At 39.6% G+C, this 21,865-nt stretch overlaps 1 protein-coding gene across 3 annotated transcripts in view; it reads left to right on the plus strand.

Moving 5' to 3' along the window:
* Positions 1-20,147, plus strand: part of LOC126374869 (steroid hormone receptor ERR1) — a 35,695-nt gene extending 15,548 nt beyond the window's left edge. For all 3 annotated transcript variants that reach the window (XM_050021636.1, XM_050021634.1, XM_050021633.1), the window contains 7 exons: positions 11,022-11,150; positions 11,430-11,669; positions 12,294-12,512; positions 13,338-13,523; positions 14,882-15,043; positions 16,099-16,271; positions 17,019-20,147. In XM_050021636.1, coding sequence (XP_049877593.1) covers positions 11,028-11,150; positions 11,430-11,669; positions 12,294-12,512; positions 13,338-13,523; positions 14,882-15,043; positions 16,099-16,271; positions 17,019-17,181 — 1,266 coding nt within the window. In that variant the 5' untranslated portion in view covers positions 11,022-11,027 and the 3' untranslated portion in view covers positions 17,182-20,147. The remainder of the gene's footprint in view (positions 1-11,021; positions 11,151-11,429; positions 11,670-12,293; positions 12,513-13,337; positions 13,524-14,881; positions 15,044-16,098; positions 16,272-17,018) is intronic.
* The last annotated feature ends 1,718 nt before the right edge of the window (positions 20,148-21,865 follow it).

Raw genomic sequence — 21,865 nt, forward strand, 5'->3', positions numbered from 1 at the left:
ATCGAAACAATAACACTATTTTCCTAGTGAAAACTGCTAAAAAGGATCCTAGAAATGTAGTTTCCATGACTACCAATTTTACACTTCTTGAACAGGCACCTTGTCGGCCTTGTCTCCTGGAAATTATTGACGGAGACAGAATTCTACGAATTCCCAGGCAGATTTTAGTAGGCATTATTGGGCTAGATACTAGACTTTCCTTTTATGTCTAGGAATAAGGACGGATTTCGAAACTACAAAGGACAGGGACTTCGGTTTTCCTTCTACTATCTTTATTTATCTATTAATGGCAACTCGGGATAAAAAAGGGATTTCGTTGCCGCATAATAATTACCTTTGCATCTAAATATATGATTTTATGGGATTCCGTTGTTCTTTTTTCTATAATTATGATGCTCATAATTCAATCTACTATACATAATAAAGGTCTTTTTACCTCACCAGACTTTTCAATGTCATCTGGTGTCAACGAACCTATAGTTTTTGTCTATTTTTTGTGTGTTTTGCAGCGGTTATGGTCTCCTGCATATCATGTCGTTGAAATCGTTAATGCAATGCCCGGGCAATCTTGCACAAATGACCTGTCATTTCCAAAGATTCGATTACCTGCATCATATTAAACTATTATTCTTCTTGTGAATTGATCAATATCCTCACCTTATAGCGAAAACCACCGAAGCGCCTTTTTGGAAAATCACATTCGGATGTGATTTTTTTTCAACAAAACCTCGCAATATGCACACTAGTTTCAAACCAGGTAAAAATTTGTGGTTTAAATTTTTATCCGTTATGAAATTAATTTAATGAAATCAAGGTTTTGTTCAAAATCAATTTAGAATATGAATTTTCAAAATGGCGCTTACGAGGTTTTTACTATTAGGCGACGATCATGTGTGTACAGACTTTCAAACTTACACAATTTCAATCTCAATTTTAGTCTCAATTTTACCATGCAGTAGAAGTCGCCGTAGTTGAACATGGGTTGGATGATAATATATTTAAAATATAGTCAAGGTTTTATGTTACCAAATCTTTCGTTCATGTTCGAACAGCAATTTCTAGAAAACCAATGTTTAATAGAATGGATTTATCGATTTATGTCAACAAGTACATAAAATTTAATATGAATAAATTAATATAAATATTGCATAAATGCCGCTTATTCCCATCATCCTCTCTAAACACTGCTACGCAATATAATTTAAATTTATTGTCATCTTATGACCAAAAATGTTACGTAACAAATCCCCTTGTTTGGATCATTGCACGACCAAAGCCCCGCATTTTTCAACGTTGATTTGTGTAACATGATAAAAATGCGAAATGTTGTGTCACAATATGTAACACAAAGAATCATGCGTTGAATTATAAACTGAGCTTTGTCTGCCCTGTATTTGAGTACATGAACCTTTTCAAGTTGACCTGTAGCTCAGAATATTTTTTCAATTGTTGCGAAAGAGGGCAAATCTGGAAAGTTGGTAAGATTTTCAATGATATTTAAAGAGGCAAGAGCTCAAAGGCTTAGCAAGAAGTGCGGAGCGGATGAGGCGTTGTTTTCCGCGGCGGGGGACGCGGTGGCGGCCGGTGGTGGCTGCGTGGCGTAGGTCGGGCGCGGTGTCGACGCCCGCGCAATGTCACCCCGCGGAGATTCGGCATCCTCGCCTCCCGCGCCCCCGCCCCCGTCTGCGTGAATCAAGCGCCTCACATCATTTCCGAATAGCAATTTAGCGGCGTCTTTCAATTTGGGATCTTTGTTCATTTAGTCGTTATCCTATCCAATTTGATCAACGATTCTTATTCTAAAATTTGTCTAATCAAATCTCAATTCCGACTCGATAGCCGCTATAGATGTCTAGACGTTTCCATGGTGTTGCCAAAAACGGGAATGTATAATTTTGAAATTTATAAGATTTCTTTTCGAAATCGTGTCGCACGCATCATCACCATATTCATGTAGTTTGGCGAAACGTATATTATGTTAATTCACGGGTAAGTTCCGTGCTAGTGGGGTAGGTCGTCCCTGGTTGGTTATATAACACCACGCGCGCCCGGCAGGTGCTTTTCGTCCGCGTGGGTGATATTGGGCGCTGTCGGTCATCAACCTTTTGCTATCTGCATTATTTAGCTCGGCTCAATGTCGGCGCAATGTCGACCGCGCTCGGGTTCACAGACCGGCCGCGCTACGTTCTCTACTCGACAGCTTCGACCGAATTTTATAGACGCAACGATTGGTGCCTGCGATTTTGTATACTATTTAGATTCGAATATTAACAAAACTAGTCTCAAATGTGGTTGCATGAATATTAATGCCGACCTTCTATTGAAATTAGATAATCTTGTAAATTATGTGAAGAATCAAACAGTCCTGCAAAGAATCATTTTACGATAGCTTGAAAAAAGTTCACGTTTGAGGCACGTGCGCTCTGACGTTCCTTTGTGGTCGTGCGGTGATCAGCAATAAAGTGACATAACGAGCCCTTGTCGTACGGAATATACCGTTGGGTGTCGGTGCTCAGTCGGTCTGTGGGCTGGGGTCGCTGCGACCTCGGGCGCGCGGAAACCAGCGCGGTCAAGGCCGGCGTCTAGACGCACCCCCCTCACCCGTCACACCACCCGCACGCTCCAAACAACACCACCCAGACGCTTGTTACATCTCCCCACTACCTATTTTTACCTCCACCGAATTTGCCTGGGCAAAGCCTAGCTCTAAACCAACCTGACCTACCTACATGTGGAATGTAATGGCTAGACGTCGCGACTTGTTTACCATTCACCAGTGGCTTTATATTACAATCTGTTATTACAAAATCCTTATTATTACAAGTCACATATAATTTATGTTTGCGTTGAGCACTGGCCGTTGAACGATAAGAGTCATCAGCAAAAATATTTTTGACCCTCACGCGTAGGTACTTGTTAACATTTAAGGTGTAGGCTGAAGGATGTTATAAATAGAGTTACAGACTTACAAATAAATACAAGATACATCATTTGTTTATTCTAATATGATAGAATTATGATTATATACCTACAGATCCTTAGGTTATTACTTGAGGAGGGTTACTTCCACAAATAGCTTTCGACGTTTTGAAATTCTTTTACACGTGATCATTTTCAGAATCGTGTGGGCTTTTGACTGCAGAAACGCTTCTTTTGTTGTGTTTATTTTAAATTTTTCATATACTTTCCTATCTACCCAAAAGATATATGTTTATCTTATCTGTTTGCGTCACATCATTACTTTGACGACGCTGTTGTTAGCGTAGGTTAGGTAAGTTTTAAAATTTGAAAGGCCTTGACAAGATCGCTGGTCAAATTCCCGGCAGTGTGTGACGTCAGCGCAGACTGGCTAATATCTAATGCACTGGCCTTGGCTCACTGAATACCGAAACAAACGCGAATGAGAATATTTATACAGTTTGAATTTTTGTTTTTATTAACAGGATACGAGAATAGAGAACGAACAAAGGTTGGTCTTATATCGCCGACCATCATTTCTCTAGCGTTTTACACTTTCTCAAAAGGTTCGTTTACCTATCCTGGTTTTGATAGGTCTGGTTTTATACTTCTTCTATCGTGTGGGTTGTGAGGTGAATTACCAACCTCATCAACCCTGGTGTCAGGGTTATTATTGAGCCGCCAAAGGGCCGTGACATGGCTCATGTAACGACTTACTTACAGTAAGTAGTAACCGGGACCAACGGCTTAACGTGCCTTCCGAAGCGCGGATTATCTTACTTTTTGGACAATCAGGTGATCAGCCTGTAATGTCCTAACCAAACTAGGGATCACGAAGTGATTTTTGTGATATTTCCCCACCGAGGTTCGATTTGGTTTTATATAGGGATTGTTTTAAGTGTTTATTATTAAAAAGAACAAACTTTTTACTTTTGCAATCATCTATACTAATAATATTTTCCATTTCATATATTCTTTCTATGCTGGATTGAGAGCGAATATAAAACATGTTCAGGGGGGTTAAAATGGTCACATCGAAGCAATTCATCTAGGAATATTGCAATTTGACATTTGTTTGCATTGCGCACTTACTTTTATATGCGCAAATGTCAAATTGCAATATTGCTTTCTAAGATGAATTGCTTCGATGTGGCCATTTTAAACCCCCAGCTGCTTGTCTTCCCGGGTACGTAAAGTCTGACGGTGGGTATGTGTCGTTTCAAACATGATGGAGATATTAAGTTCGATAGGCTTTTGTCCACCATAAGGTTTAACAATGGCTGCGAGTTGTCCTTGATTACTGGTGGCGTTAGTTTATGTATGTGTGTATTTTCCATGTAATAGGTTGGTTTCCAACTAGTCATATCAGCTACTTTTGAAATGACTATGGAATGTGTATGAAAAAGAACACAGTGACGTCATAGAAAAACGTGGTAAAATGTCGAACTTATTACGTGTTTCTTAATTAAAATTCATAGATAAGTTAAATAGAAAATGTTCTTTGTTAGTTTTAGATCTATTTAGTAATCAGAATTTCATAATTTATCTTGAACCTTGAGGAGCTCGGTGGCGCAGCGGTAAACGCGCTCGGTCTGCGATTGTTGACATAAAGCAACTTTCGCAAAGGATGGGTGACCACAAAAAAAAAAAGTTTTCATCTCGAGCTCCTCCGTGCTTCGGAAGGCACGTTAAGCCGTTGGTCTCGGCTGCATTAGCAGTCGTTAATAACCACCAATCCGCACTGGGCCCGCGTGGTGGTTTAAGGCCCGATCTCCCTATCCATCCATAGGGAAGGCCCGTGCCCCAGCAGTGGGGACGTTAATGGGCTGATGATGATGATGATCTTGAACCTAAGTAGTACACGACTCAATTATTCTCAATTATAACAATATTGTTTGCAATATCTATTGAGTATTGAGTATCTTTATACTTAGAACATGCAAGGCGAGATGTACTAGACAGACGTAGAGGAAGTTCTCTAACACATCGATAAATATTTAAAAGTGTTTAGCAGTAGTCTGGAATTCTTCACGGTCGTCTACATTATGTATTAGAAGTATGATCTAGACAAGGCTCTACTAAAGCAGAGTTCAAATGTGCAGATGTTATTCTCGGAATCTTCTTCCGTCGCATGGGTGGATGACCAATCTCATCGACCCTGGTATCAGGGTTATTATTGACCCGCCAAAGACTCCTGACGTGGCTCATGTAACGACTACGTACTTACATCAGTAAGTAGTAACCTGCTTAACCAACCTACTGATTAACGTGCCTTCCGCAGCACGGATATTTTTACTTTGGATAACCAGGCGTATAATGTCCTAACCAAACTAGGGATCTCTAAAGTGATTTTCGTGATATGTCCCCACCGGGATTCGAACCCAGGACCTCTGGATCGTGAGCCAAGAGCTCAACCACTAGACCACAGAGGCCGTTCTCGGAATAATCAATTAGGATAATAAATTTTTCAACGGATTTTTGCCCCTAATTTGCATCAGTTCCAAGTGTTTTTTTTTTATCTTATTTAAAGAAAGAAAGTCTACAAATGTACGTATAGATCTCAATACTTATGTGTGAATTGTCACACTTGAACAAACTGGACAAGTTTATCGTTTCTGTCACACGACTGCGCATGAGTGCACGAAATGCTTAGCAAATTATAAAACGCCCAATTGAAAATTGATAAGATAGCTAAATATAAGGTGAAAAAATACACTGTTGCGAACGCTTCCTAATCTGTGTTGAGGTAGGTCCGGGTTTTCATAAACAATACATGCGCCGACGCATGCTGTAGCGTTTTTTTTTTCTAGCATCCACTTAACATTCATGACCTTACGTCATCGTCGAGAAAGAATCGGCTACAGGGATCAAGCGATTTTTCATTGTTTTGTTATTTCATCCAACGGATTTTGTATATTTTATAATATTATTATGTTATATTCAAATTTTATGTAAAAAGGTAATTTGACTTCTTTAATGTTTTTGCAAGATTATTGTAAACATCATCGTCGGTAGGTATGTGTTATGTAGTGTCGTCTTATGCCAGCTCTACAAAGCTCGTATTTCGATTATTCATAAAATAATCCAGACTTGTTTCAATATTGTCAAGAGCCGAAGCATAATTACTCTGACGACTCTCCACTGCCCTAATACCTAAAGTTCGTTCTGAGAAAATTTATATTGTGTCTGTGTTTGTCTTGTCCCGTTGGCCCGTTAGTCCGAAAACCTAGCTTTATTTTACCTCTGCAAACACTCGAAAATTTTAATTTGAGTATGACTAGAATCCACTGATTCACTAAAGTCGAATAAGGTTTAGCATCTTCGTCTACTGTCGTAAATGTCATGGAAAAGTATCTTATGATTTGAGTATCGCAAGTGGATCCTATGCTAAGTAAAATGGCGGGCCTAACAGATTGCCTAAAAATACCCGCAGCTGAGCCTACCTCAACACAACCAACATAGCAGTGTGCGAGGCCGCTAGCCGAATTGACGATTTATCTATGAAGGTGAGACGAAAGGCGAGCGGTCGCCGACCCTGCTGCGTATGAACAGCGAACACCTATTGGCGCAGTGGGAATTCGGGTTTTCTATCGCTCGCAAATCTTATTTAGCCTGCTATTGATTTTGGGAATAATACCAACTTGATTTGCCTGTCTACGCGTCAAGACCGGGCTTCTGATAAAAGGAGGATTCTGGAAACTACTACTCAATTGCCTTGTTCTGATGGTGCTTCGTAGAAAAGCGCGTATGGATGCCATTAATTATGCTCTTGATAGAACATGTTTTGCTGGATGAAAGCAGGAATCTCATATTCTTGGTAATCATAAACATCCACTTAGGTAAAAGTGACGGAGACGTAATATTTTTTTGTGTCATCCTAAATGTCCTAAGTATTTAGTATTCTTGGAATTGAGAAAATGTCAGGCGAGGTAATATGCCTTAGCGTCTCAGGGGGGCTTCTAGTGCGGCGGAGGCGGCGGCGCGGCCCAGTGCCCGCGTGACACAGACACACAGACCTACACCAACACCGCCGCTGTTGCCGTGTCTATTGTCATTGTTCGCCAATGTTTGCGCGCCTTCAATGCCACGGACTTCTGACAGCTGCTTTATTTTATGATAGATTCTCTACTTGTTTATTAGTTCTAAATACAATTTCTTCGACTAATATATTTGTCGTTGAGACTCTGTCTGGAGAAGATTGTAGGTTTTCCACTCTGAAAGAAATCGATTTCCCCTACCTAGTCCTGACCTTACCTAATTTGACGGTTTTGTTTTGTTTCTTGAAGTATTTCGCCGGATATTCTTTTCCATATCGTTTTCATTCACGTATCATCATATTTATGAACCTCACTTCATATATAAGTGCATATTTTACATAATAGTTGCTATATAGTTATTTTTAAATTGTTTGTTTGCCAAGATAAACTAGTTTTCTTCACATTAGTCGTCATCGGATGCATTATTAGTAAATACCTTTGTATCAGCCGGCTTACATAGGTTGTGTCATGCCTGTTTTATCATTAGTGTAGCGGCAATGTCAATGGTACAGTGAACTCTGTTGAGCATCCTTGAAACTTTTATTATCGTAGATAGATAAGTTGTTTTTTTGCAATAGCTCGGGTAAAAATAATCGAGATAGGTCTGGGTGTTTTCGTTTCACGTTTTTGATTTCGTTTGCTGCACGTGGCTTGGATGTGCGTTGTTAGATACTTTGCAGGCTTAGGTACTTTGTTGATAGACAGGTGCCCATTAGGGTAACCACCATCTTAATTTGACAGGAGTAAAACTAGCTCTATCTCTTTTTTGCATTTATTACAAGTGAAGGACGGGACTAGTTAAAGAGTTTGTGTCCTCCAGAATTATTTTTTTGGCCGTTTATTGTAGATTTCAAAGCCTTACTAGGACCACTACTACTCTGCCTGCTCTGGGGGCCATCTCGCTCGCGTCAGACAGAGTACTGCGGGGCGGAAGGCAAGAAGGAAGCCACTGCTCTATTTTTCCCTAAAAAGAAGCATAGAGAAAGCTACTCCGACAAGAGCGTTGCTCTTAAAATAGTGATGATTGTAGATTTCCCGTAAGTGGCATTACTTGGTCGGACAAATGACTCTCACTGGGGCAATCGACAATGACAGTGACAAAAATGTACGCCTGAGTAAATGTCCTAAAAAGACATAAAAAATATAGGTATACATTTCAATAACACAGACTGAACTGAACTTATCAAAAGTATTTAAAATGTATCAAAATTACTGCGTAGACGCAGGTCAAGATCAGACCCGAATTTTTTTCACATCCGATAACATCCTCCGAGACCGATAATTTTTTAGTAAAAATGGAAGAGTGCAATTGCCCTCAGCTATGGGCACTTAAGGCCGTTTAACTGCATTGTTACATGCGAATCAAACAGGCACATAGAGCAACACGGGCCTCCGTGAACCGGAGGGGAGTATCCATCCATAGCGTTAGTTGTCAATACAACACTTTCTGCCAGTTTTCGCGCGGCGGGAAGGTGTGAGACGTCACATTGTGGTTGTACCAATAGGCTAGTTTCCTACTAGTTCAAATTCAAAAATATCTTTATTCAGTAGGTAACATAGTTACACTTTGAATCGTAAATTTTCACACAACGAACGTCTCGTCCGCCTAAAACTACTGCAGCTTCTCACAACCTGTATAGCCGGGGAAAAGAAGCTGCAAGAAAAACCTCGGCACAGGGCCCTAGACGTTCTTTAAAAAAATAAAATAAAAAAAATATTTTTATACAATTGAGTTGTCAAATCAGTTACTTTTTACTAAATGTCAAAACACGAAATTATTATGGAATTTGTATGAAAAACACACTGTGACGTCATAGAAAAACGTGATAAAATGTAGGACTTATTATTACGTTTTTTTAGATTAAAATTCATGAATAAGTTAAATAGAAAAAAGAAAATGTTCTTCGTTAGTTTTAAATCTGTCTTTACTTAGTAATCAGTATTTCATAATTTATCTTGTACCTAGTACACGACCCAATTGTCGACAAAAGGACTATCGACAAATTCAAAAATTCGTTTAGGGAAATCAGGTTTAAAATATGATATTGACAAAAATAGAGTGGATGAAATATTATTGATGAAATGACAGGTAAAACAAGGACCAGTGGGTTAATACAGTCATGAATAATATCATGTAGCCACTTTAGAACCCTGTCGCATTATCATATTTGACATTTAATGAGACTTAAGGTTTAGTTTGTCAAAAAAGCTGATGTGACATGGTATCATATTAGTACTCGTGAGCGTACGTTAAAGTACTTATTGGCCAGAAATACGATGTTTTAACTTTCAGCTAAGTACTACTAAGTATTTAGTGACCCATCTTCTTCTTAGGTATTATAATAAAAGATTCCACAGCTGTTTTATTGAAGTGAGGAACGTAAAAGAAAAACAAAGTCACGGCTTGCTGTCTTGAATGCAATTTTAAATTCTCTACCTCATTATGTTTACTTTACAAGTCTAGTATTCTTTATGCAGTGCATACAGACAAAGGGTTTACTGGAGACACGTTGGTCGGAATGCTACGTGATTATTTCATCAATTGTAATTTTTTTTAATCAGTTTTTTTTTAATTTTGAAATGAGTCTGTGATTTGGATTGTTGTGAACCTTTCTAAATAGGTTAGTAGCACTAGTATTAGATGCTATATTTTCGGTCGCGAATCCGTCCGTGTGGATTTCAGCTGTTCCTATACACCCCCATTTCATCTCAGAAATATGATGTTTCCCTAGGTTTCAAACTATCTCCATGTGAAATTCCATCTAAATTTTGTTAAGCGTGAAAAGGTAGTGGAGATAGTGAAGTGATAGTGAAGTTCGACAGTTTTCAGCAGCATGTGTGTCACTGATAGGTTTAATAGTCTCTGATACTACGAGTTGCGACCACTGATGTGCTGCCAGTAAAATGGCGAAAAAAATTATATAAAAAGAGATTTATTACCTAACCTTTAGCCCAAGAAAGAAAAAATTGAAAAAGGAAAGCAGCCAGTGTCCTTAATATTCTTCTTCTTCTATTGTGTGGGTTGTGAGGTGGAGTACCAACCTCATCAACCCTGGTGTTACGGTTACTATTGACATGGCTCATGTAACGACTAAGTACTTACATCAGTAAGTAGTAACCGGGACCACCGGCTTAACGTGCCTTTCGAAGCACGGATCGTCTTACTTTCGGACAATCTGGTGATCAGCCAGTAATGTCCTAACCAAACTTGGGACCACAAAGTAATTTTTGTGATATGTCCCCACCGGGAATCGAACCCAGGACCTCCGGATCTTGAGTGCGCTCAACCACTGGACCACGGAGGTCGTTAATATTAAAGAGATTTTACAACGGGAATATTCCCGCTTTGGGGACATTCCCGGAAACGACACATCAGTGGTTGTAACCCAGTTCAGGCGTGAATATATCTGTCTGTTTCAGTGTTAACTAAGTCCTGTGACCTTCAAGTCTCATAATTCGGAATTAACATAAATCGAACAATTTACTTATACCTGTATTGCACCGTCCCCGACTCCAATATGTAGCAAGATCATTCACCCTAAGGTTAAGGAAGGAATTGCTATTTAGCAATAAGGCCGCCGATTATACTTCTCCTGTCACATTTGTAATTTTTTTTAGTGTTGTGTTTATAATAATAAAGCAACGGCCTCCGTGGTCCAGTGGTTGAGCGTTGTGCTCACGATCTGGAGGTCCTGGGTTCGATTCCCAGTGGGGACATATCACAAAAATTACTTTGTGGTCCCTAGTTTGGTTAGGACATTACAGGCTGATCACCTGATTGTCCGAAAGTAAGACGATCCGTGCTTCGGAAGGCACGTTAAGCCGTTGGTCCCGGTTACTACTTACTGTGTAAGTACGTAGTCGTTATAAATGAGTCATGTCAGGGGCCTTTGGCGGCTCAATAGTAACCCTGACACCAGGGTTGATGAGGTTGGTAATTCGCCTCACAACCCACACGATAGAAGAAGATAGAAGAAGAATAATAAAGCGTTTTTGTATTGTATTATATTGTATTGTTTGTTGCAGGTACAAATGATGTCAGCGGTGGGCGCGGAGCCTATGCTACGCCGCGTGAAGCAAGAGGCAGAGCCTCCGCCACAGTACTCCCCGCCGGACCACCAGGAACTGCAGAGACCGATGATTATGCAGCCCGAGGTACATACATTATCATAAGCATCATTATGAGTTTTTGGCAGCTGATTAATAACCCTGACGCCAGGGTTGATGAGCTCGGTTATTGATTTTACAACCCACACGACAAAGGATTTGCTCTTGGCCCCAGACTTGCCCGAAGGCATTGACGAGGCCTAAGATGGAGCTCGCCCAGAAGGTGCCTATTCACTCTGGCCTTGAAAGCACCCGGGTTATATGCATTCGGAAACACAGAACACGGCAAAGAACTAGTGCTTAATAAACCTGTAACCTTATTTCCAGTTGGAGCTCGAGCCAAAAGAAGAGATGAAGTTTTGCGTGTCCCCGGGTGACACAATAGTGGGTAACACGAGCCCTGAGCAGCAGCACTGTTCGTCAACCACCGCCGCGGCCGCCAGCGGAGCCCGAGATGACGACGCGCCACGCAGGCTGTGTCTCGTGTGTGGAGATGTCGCTTCGGGGTTCCACTATGGAGTGGCCAGCTGTGAAGCTTGCAAGGCGTTCTTTAAGCGGACTATACAGGTTGGCTGATAAACCTTAGCTTCTTTAAAGTTGCAATCCGCCGGCGTGGTCGACGATTTCCCTCATTCAGCGCTTATCGCTATCGACCCATTAGGGTCGATTAATTCTTTCAAATATTTTTCCTCTCAGACGACGCCCTGAGCCGAGGTTCGCGCCCAACTGGGCACCCTCAAGCCTGTTGTCTTAAACGTTGTACCGGGTGAGAGCCTTCAGCGCTCTCCATTTGTCCGGCCAAGTAGTTAATGCCATCTGCGGCAAATCTACAATAAGTCACGTCAAAAAAAAAAAAAATTAAAGTTGCAAGACCGTCCTTTTAAAATCCAAATTGTGTCAGGAACTCTCGGCCTTAGGAGGTTAAGTGATCACTTGTCATTATATTCTTAGCTTATTCTTTACTTTTCATCACGGGAAACCTTTTGAAACTTCAATGTGAGAAAATATATGTCCTCTGCTACATGATGGACTGTCTACTCTTTGCCCAGCAGTGAGATATAATAGGCTACAAAAAACATATGTTATACACACGTATTACATAATATTATGTATTTTTAATATATGTTTTATGTGCAATAGAGAGTTTTGTATTGTATATTAATGAAAACTAATCATCACAATTGGTTCCAGGGCAACATAGAATATACGTGTCCCGCGTCAAACGAGTGCGAGATCAACAAGCGGCGGCGGAAGGCGTGCCAGGCGTGCCGGTTCCGCAAGTGCCTGCGCACGGGCATGCTGCGCGAGGGCGTGCGCCTGGACCGCGTGCGCGGCGGCCGCCAGAAGTACCGCCGCGCGCCCGACCAGCCGCCGCAGCACGCGCCGCGCCCGCAGCTCGACGACATCAAGGTACCGCCTCGCAATTCATCTTTGTGGTGCCTAGCTTGCTTACGATATTACAGGCTGGTCACATCGAAGCAATTCATCTAAGAAAGCAATATTGCTATTTGACATTTGTTGCGCAAGTTAGATGATCCGTGTTTCGGAAGGCACGCTAAGCCGTTGGCCCCTGTTACTACTTGCTAACGTAGTAAGTAGTCGTTACATCAGCCATGTCACGGGTATCGACCCACACAAGGGTTGATGAGGTTGGTAATCCATCTCACAACCCACAAGATAGGAGAAGAGATGTAATGTTTTCTTCTATCGTGTGGTTTGTGAAGTGGATTACCAAACTCATCTACCCTTATGTCGGTCGAGGTTATTATTGAGCCGCTGAAGGCATCTTTACATGACATAATAAATACTTTATTGCACACAGGAAATATAGAAAGAATAAATTAGGCGGAATCCAGTTTTCTTTTGTTTTTTGTCTGGAATTGATTCCTTTTTTGATTGAGCCTGGAATTTCCTGTCGGAAAAGTTTAGTATTTTTTAAAATTATTTTCAGTTCTATACTTTTGCGACGGAAAATACCACTTGATATCGACTCTGAATCATCTCAAAGAGTTTTCGTTTCGATGTCACTAACACCCATTTCTGTCTAGGTTTTTTGTATGTTTTTCTTCAATCTTTTTCTCTTTGTTTCTTCAAACAATCATTAGTTCAAAAGACTATAAGCAGTTTCGTTGTGTGAAATAAGTGACGCGACTGGAGCTACCACCAGTGCCACAGCCTCCTACTTTATGTTGTATGATTCCTTTTTAATTCGTTTTTTTGTATAAATCATTCCAGGTCTTAGAAGCGTTATCATCGTACGAGCCGGAGTTGTTGACCTGCGGCGCGCCCCCCGCCGGCGTGACGGAGCCCAGCGCTAAGACCCTCGCGTTGCTGGCTGACCTGTATGACAGGGAGCTGGTGAACGTCATCGGGTGGGCCAAGCAGATACCCGGGTTCACTGACCTGCAGCTTAATGACCAGGTGAGAATGGGTAATGTTTTGAATGTCATAAAGGCTATAGAAATCAAAAATCTTATCTTATTAATATTATAAATGTGACAGTTTGTGAGTATGTATTTTTGGATCTTTGTTACTCTTTCACGCAAGAACTACTTGGGATGTAATCCTTAGTTTACGCTATAAGTTATGTGAAAGATATATCGTTTTAATCAAATACCTATGGTCCATCAAACGAAAATTCGAGAAATTACCTAACATTATAATTCGAGAAATTACCTTGAAGAGCATAGCAACATTGGCCAGTTTTCACCGACTTATAAACAATAGTTCAAGGCACTCTCACGTATTCGCTTTTATTTTTAAATGAACACTTTTTCAACTCAAGCGCACGCGTTACATTTGGCACGCAATCAGGAGTTTTTTACTGCCTCAAATATTCGAAACTTTGGCAGTTTATGAAGGAAAGCATTCGACACGACGTTTTTTAAAAGAAAACAGCGTATGATATTTTAAAAATGAATTACTCATGTTTGCCAATTCAATTTATGACGTAAATGTTGACGTCAATCTTTTGTATCTTTATACGGCTCATACGACGAGTACATACATACTTAAGTAAATAGTAGCCGGGTGATCGACTGCTAAACGTACCCTCCGAATCACGGATCATCTTTCTTTCGGACAATAGATAGCAGTCTGCAATTTCCTTACCGAACAAAGGACAGTCACAAAGTGATTTCGACAATGTCCCCATCGGGAATCGAAGCCGAACCTCCAGATCTTGAACACAACGCGCTAACCACTAAACTAGAGCATTATAGTGAACATAAGGTCTTCTTCTATCGTGTGGGTTGTGAGGTGGATTACCAACCTCATCAACCCTGGTGTCAGGGTTACTATTGAGCCGCCAAAGGCCCCTGTTACATCAGTAAGTAGTAACCGGGACCAACGGCTTAACGTGCCTTCCGAAGCACGGATCGTCTTACTTTCGGACAATCAGGTGATCAGCCTGTAATGTCCAAACCAAAGTAGAGATCATATTTATTATCCACTTTAAAGCGATTTTTGTGATATGTCTCCACCGGGATTTGAACCCGGGACCTCCAAATCGTGTCCAACGCTCAACCACTGGACCACGAAGGTCGTTAAATAAGGTAACCGCCTATTTTGAAAAAAAAAATCGAATGTGATTTTCTTCAACAAAAGCTCGATTTTTTCCATGAATTTAATTCCGGGTAAAAATTGAGACCACAATTTTTACCTGCTTTGAAACTAGCTCGTTAACAAAAACACAACCGACGGTGAGTTTTCAAAAAAATCACTTACCCAGGTGTTACTAAAGGCGACGAAATCTGACATCCATCTCTCTCTGTCCACAGATGCGGCTCCTCCAAAGCACATGGGCGGAGATGCTGAGCCTGACCATCGCGTACCGCTCCATGTCGGGCGGCGGCGGCACCGTGCGCCTGCGCTTCGCCAACGACCTCACGCTGGATGAACAGCAGGCGCGGGAGATCAATGCAGGGGACTTGTTCGTACAGGTATGCAATATATTGTTTATTTCATTCATTTCATCAGCTTGGAAAGAGTATTGTACCAAAGACTTAGTGAATATTGAATGAAAAGAATTTTTTTTTTTATGTTTTATGTCATTGTGGTTAGATCCCCAATCCCCACATTCCCGAAAAATGCATTTTCGGAGGTATGTGATCTAATCTGTATTGGGCTGGTTTTCCCTCTGAGTCTACAGGAATTAGCACTTATAATCCAAGAATATTCAACCTGTTCGCATGTAGGTTGTGTAAAATTGTTTCGAGGTTTACGCGGTTAATGGCTCCGATTGCTGCAGACACGTCCTAATTTTATTTTAAGTTATACCCGTCATTTTCTTATCCGCCGAAAAGGAAAAGGACGGATGATTGTCAACAAGTTAATTTTAAAACGATTGAATAACCTGGGCGAATAAAATAGAAATCTCGCTGTTATCTAATCCGATTGATGTCTACTTAATTCTGTCGGATTATTGGCCGATGTAACATTATTAGATGATTGTTTTAGATTTCTGCTTGAAATTGACGTATCTTCCATAAATTTTATGCCTGTCGATTGATTACCCGTCCCTTCCTTATTCAGCGGATAAGAAAATGACATGTATAACTTAAAATAAAATTAGATGGCGTCTGCAGGAATTAGCACCATTCATCATCATCAGCCGTATGACGCCCACTGCTGGGCATAGGCCTCCCCCAAGGATCTCCACGACGATCGGTCCTGCGCTGCCAAAAATAAAATATCGCGATTGCGTAGATTGCGTATGGCTGACAAAAATAAAATATCCTGCGTGGATCATATATCCAGCTGAAGCCCCCCTAACCAAGTCTCTGCCGCATCTGTCACACAATGCAGGTCGACTATACCACCTGGGAACCGGTGCAAAGGGCACTCGTTCACTATGTGAGATATGGTTTGATCCGGGTGACCACATTCACAGTGTGGCGACTCCTTTAAGCCCCGTTTATGTAGGTGATGGTTTGATTTTCCATGGTTGGTCCTACACCGGTTCAGTCGGGTAATGTTAGGTATGTTTACATTGTAGATAGCGGGGGTGGCGAAGCGGCTGGAGCGCGCGGCGGCGCTGCGCGAGGAGTGCTACCTGCTGAAGGCGCTGGCGCTGGCCAACTCCGAGGCGCGCATCGACGAGCACGCCGCGCTGCGCCGCTTCCGGGACGCCATCCTGGCCGCGCTCAACGACGCCGTCTCCGCTCTAAGGTGGGACCTCTATAACCTCTTGAGGCATTTATTATCCCCCATCTATGCCTTGTCTATCAAAACTTACAAGTCTACAAGTTCACAAGCTATAAGTTACTCACAAGTACAAGTAGTAGGTATTCTATTTCTCTTTTGTTTTGTATTTTGTTTCTTCCTGTTTGTGCAATAAAGTATTTGTTATGTTATGTTAAGTACGTATAAATTACGTATATCAGAAAAAGTAGAGGAATTTTAAAATATACTTGTGAATTAAACTTATTACTTGTAATGACACTTGTAACGTGTAATTTACATGTGTAGTTTTGATAAACACATTCTTGTAATAATTAACATTTTTATTTATTACTTGTAATACAGGGCTTGTAAGGTCCAAAGTCCTTTTATAATCCAGACCCCATGTTCTAATATATACTCTAACTTCGATCGGTTCAGCGATTTACACCCAAAACTTCAAAAGATATAGTCTGAGGATATAGTCTGTTCGCGAGCGTGGCGACAGTGCGGGAGAAGGGAAAGAGATAGCACGAGTTCAAATAATGCTCAAGACAGACAGAGACAAACTGAACTGTTTAACCTTTCGAATGCCGGAACGCCGATCTCGACCTGACACAATGTAAAATTTATTGTAGGTACCAGATACCTATCTCAGCAGATGAGAGGTTAATGAAAGGTGCATTCAATATCACTGATCATGTACTTGTACATTGCTAGTACGTTCTAGTATTAACCAGTCGTAATTATTTCCAGGCCATACAACGCGAACGCGGCGCTGCAGCAGCTGCTGCTGGTGTTGCCAGCGTTGCGGCACGCGGACGTGGCCGTGCGCCGCTTCTGGTCCGGCGTGCACCGCGAGCGCCGCGCGCCCATGAACAAACTCTTCGTCGAGATGCTCGAGGCGTGCCTCCGGTAGGCTCCTTGCCATTAAAAAAATAAAAACTGGCGCCAAATTTTGCGCGGGAAATGAGAAGGGCTGTATGAAATGCAGTTTTGGCAAATGAGTGTCGAGCAAGGAGTTTCCGAGACGTGTAAAAAGCTTCTTCTAGCTATCGTGTACCTTCATTCGTTGCCGGTCGGTGACAAAGTTAGTGATTCCCAGACAATCGTGTCAGTGTTGAACTTTATTTTAAATACGTGTGTTAACACGGCGCTGGGTCGCGACTATTTTTATTAAAAATAAAATTATTTAAAAACGGAACATATCAGAACTTCGTAATAGTTCTTCGTTCTTCGTAAAAGATTTGTTTGCCATATTTTTGTTTAGTATGCATTTAAATGTATCTGATTTCAGAAAAAAAGTATATTGTTGAAATTGTGATTTAGATGTGTGAATGTCTATAGATATTTATGTATTGGCAGACTTTGTCTGTGGATAATGGCTGTGACGTGGCAGGCAATCTTACGGAGGGCAACGGCAGCATCGAGAATGTTGTGTTCTGTCAATTTTTAGGTTACTTTTGGCGGTAAAAACGTCGCGTCCCCGCGCCACCAATGTACAAAACAATGGACGGATTTAGTACAAAACTTGTTACTATTTTTGTATAATATTAAAATATATATCTAGTTTTACTGTGCGGTAAGGTTTCGAGATTAAGTATTGTCGGGGAAATAGTCTTCGCCCGTGAAGTATCGTGTTTACTTTACCTATTTATATTGTTGTATATTCATAAGCTACAATATTTGAAAATATATTTTTCTCGTGAAAGCAAAATATATGAAACGTGGAGGTATTTATTAAAAAAGGGTATTCTTTCTCCGACCATACAATACTCTAGCATCTCGGTAAATGCGGAGGCCGTATTCGGCGCATTTATCTAACTTTTTAAAAAATTTACTTTTGTTTTACGCTTTTCTAACGCGTACTGTTCGTTTCATCATTCGTTTGTAACATGCAAACAGACAAGCAGTCATTGATGCATATTTTTGGATTGATTAACAGGAACTTTTGTATACGGAGAAATATTTTTGTATGTTACAAACAAAGTATATTTTTGCTTATTGTATCGTGACCATCAATTGAAATAGACATCTATCATATAATATTAATATAAAAATAAATAGAATGTATTTTGTAGAACTGTTCCACTAAAGAAATATATGTGTTTTTTTTTATTTCGATCATTATAAAAATATGTTTATTTGTTAACTTATACATTTATGTACATAAAAAATACTTTGTAAATGTTGAATGAATTCTTATACAAAAGTGGAACAGTATAAAATATTATCGAAAAAATATAATACCTCAGTGTCTGTTACCAATAACTGAATGTCTATAAAATATCTAAAAAAATATTGTTTTGTTACATGGTACCGTGGTTGTAGTAATATTAAAAAGAAAAAACATCACAATGAAAAAAAATGTAAATAAAAAGGGCGCGAACGGAAACATATTATGCCGCCATATTCTATACTTAAAAAGTAAGAAAAGGCGCGAAAGTTGTCCTCTGTTCCAACTTCCAACCAAGGTACCGACCGCCGAAGAAACTTAATTTTTAATTCCAGTGAGTTATTTAATCTGTTGTAGTTATTCTTATGTTAAGAATATTACGTTATTATTATTTTATAGTAGTAATCTCGCGCGGTGTAGGCGTAGTCGTATATTGTGAGATGTGCCAGAATTTTGTAGATTTAAGGGCACTTGCGGTGTGCTTCGTTGTAAATATAATTCGGTGGTTTACTAGAGGTGGTACTGAACACAATTTAGAACGGAACACTCCGTTTAGCATGGATAAAAACCAATTTTCCATGGACAACTTATTAGGCGTCATACTACCAATCTTTGTACTTTCGTGACCTGTGAATTTGTTCCAGAATCGACAAAAATCGGCGAGTAACAAGAAGTTTTCATTTAATAGTTCTTGTCTGCGGCAATCTGTTGGAAAGTTCTCGCCATCAATATGGAAATTCGGCGTTCAACTATTATATGTTATGTGTAAACATCTCTTTTACTTATATGAAATTATACATAAATTGTATGTTTCTTGAGCGAGACAATAGGCTTTTGCCAGTTGCTTTTTCGTCGACAATGGAATAAGTGCTGAATATCAAAATTCGCTATTGTTTATAGAATTTTGACCATGTCGATCGATGTTAAATTGGTAGCCATGCGTACATAGTGCCCTCTTAATGTTAAGTTTTAAAATTATAACTTCGTATTTGATCTGTGATTACTTTACGAAATAATATAGTTTGTATGGGAATTGATTGTGGGTAAAATAGGATAAATTCTAAAAAAAATGTGAATAAAACAATATTTATTAAAAATAAAACATGATAGCGCATGTATTGGTCGTGATTATATGAAATCTCATTCTGATGTGATTTTCTTCAATTAATATCAATCCGGGTAAAAAATTCAATCACATTTTTTTACCCGGATTGAAACTAGCATGTCTATTGCTTAGGTTTTGTTAACAAAAATCACATCCGATTTTTTCCACTATAAGGCGACGATATGAAGTAGTTTTTAATAATTTGATGTCGATTTATTAGTTTTCAAACTAACAATTATGTACTAAAAAAAATACCTAATAAAAAATAATACTACGTCTATACGTGCGTACCAATGCGACCTTCAAGTGAGCTTAATTTGCATCATTCGATGGGAGATACCATGGATGGAGCAACACGGAGCCTCCTACAGACCAGAGGCTAGAATAGACAACTTTGGGTTCTTTTGTCTCAGTTTTATATCGAAAGGAATATGGAACGTAACTTTATAATAAGTAGTTCTTTAGTAATCTCAGATCAAGTAGTAATTAGTAGATGACTCCAGCAACCTGTGTCTTACTTGTGAATGGTACCTTTTCTTTACAATGTTATATAATGTGACCCGGTCCCAGACATTGTCAAATAAATTAAAAAATGGTGAAATAATTGCAGTCACTTTATTTTCTACCTTTTCACTTTTCAGCTATCACAAAGTTTCTCATAAACATGGGCGTATAAAAAGAGAAAAAAATACATCATAAATCTCGCAATCTCGAAAATCTCATTGTCATGTCTACAACCACAACATTTAGGGTATTGACTCTAAACGACACTGCCTACCCCGATCATAATCGACGTGTCCGAGCGGAGTTCCCGCGTTCAGAACTTAAATATTTTGTTAAATTGTGTGCGAGGATAATTTTTGCTACTCGTCGTGAACTGTAATAGTTAAATAATAAAAAGCTGGTTTGTTTATCCTCTTCGCGTAATTGTTAGGAAAATAGTTCAATAATTAAAAAAAAACACGTCGGATAACAGAGGAGACCGTCGAAATACAACAAATCAAATTATAAAGTAAAAATACGAAAGTTAAAAATATTATTTTTGAACTTCTTTTTAAAAGGTATTTTAACATTGCAATTATTGTCAACATATTTCATGTGGAGTATACAATAAAGGAAGCACAACTAATATGTAAAGATAAGCCGATTAACACAAAACACAACAAACATTACCTTCAATTTTCGTCTCAATAGGCATAACACATACACCACCAAAAATAAACTTCAAAAACAACAACAATCAAACAAACGTCAGAAAATTATTTAAGGGTTGATGGCGGGTAATACATAAAACGATCCGCGGATGTAGTAGACAGGAACAGATAAAAATACACCAAGAGTAAAAGAGAAAGTAGGCTTGTAATAGTTAGTCAGACAGGTACTGTTGTTTGTGGGTAGTTACTAATTTTTTTTTTTGATGCGTCTCTTTCGCACTAGGTTGTGTACCATATTTCTGTCCTTTTGTCAAATCGTAGACAGAGAAAGGAATAAATATGAACACGTTCTCTGTCATACATTTTAAAGGGAGATAGCACTATATGGAAAGAGACTGAGAGTAAAAGAGAAATCCGAAATCAATCAGTCACACTTCAAACTCTCAAGCGCACCTTCACAAGGCCGCAATACTTCTTTTGATTTATGCGCTCCTAGTACTCGATTATAATATTTTTCGTTTGTTGAAGCGTTGTCGAAACTTCTGAGCGGATAAAAATACGTTGAAATCCTATCCTATTATTTATGTTATTATGTCCTTTCTAAAATGCAGGAATTTTATTTTGAAACAACATTTTTCCACCTTATTATAAGCTGATGACAACAAAAACTACAGAACAATCGAACAAAAACGTCACAAAAATATTCAAGGGAGTAAACATTTCATCGATCTGCGGATATAGTACCAGGATAGCAAAGGCTTGTAGGAGTTTGCCCCCAAACAGGTGGGCTGTCTCTTTCGCACTCGGTTGTATACTATCTTTCTGTCCTGTTGTCAAATCTCACCTGTACACGGAGAAAGGAAAAGATACAAATTCGTTTTCTCATTCTGTTACTGAAAGCGGGATAGCATTATGGAAACACAATAAGAGTAAAAGAAAACGTGGCTTGTAATAGTTCGTCAGACAGGTACTGTTGTTTGTGGGTAGTTTCTAATTTTTCTGATGCGTCTCTTTCGCACTAGGCTGTGTACCATATTTCTGTCCTTTTGTCAAATCATAGACAGAGAAAGGAATAGATATGAACTCGTTCTCAGTCTTTCATTTGAAAGGGAGATAGCATTATATGGTAACAACCTAAGAGTAAAGGAGAAATCCGAAATCCATCAGT

This window comes from Pectinophora gossypiella, chromosome 18, assembly GCF_024362695.1.
Source record: "Pectinophora gossypiella chromosome 18, ilPecGoss1.1, whole genome shotgun sequence".
NCBI lineage: Eukaryota > Metazoa > Arthropoda > Insecta > Lepidoptera > Gelechiidae > Pectinophora > Pectinophora gossypiella.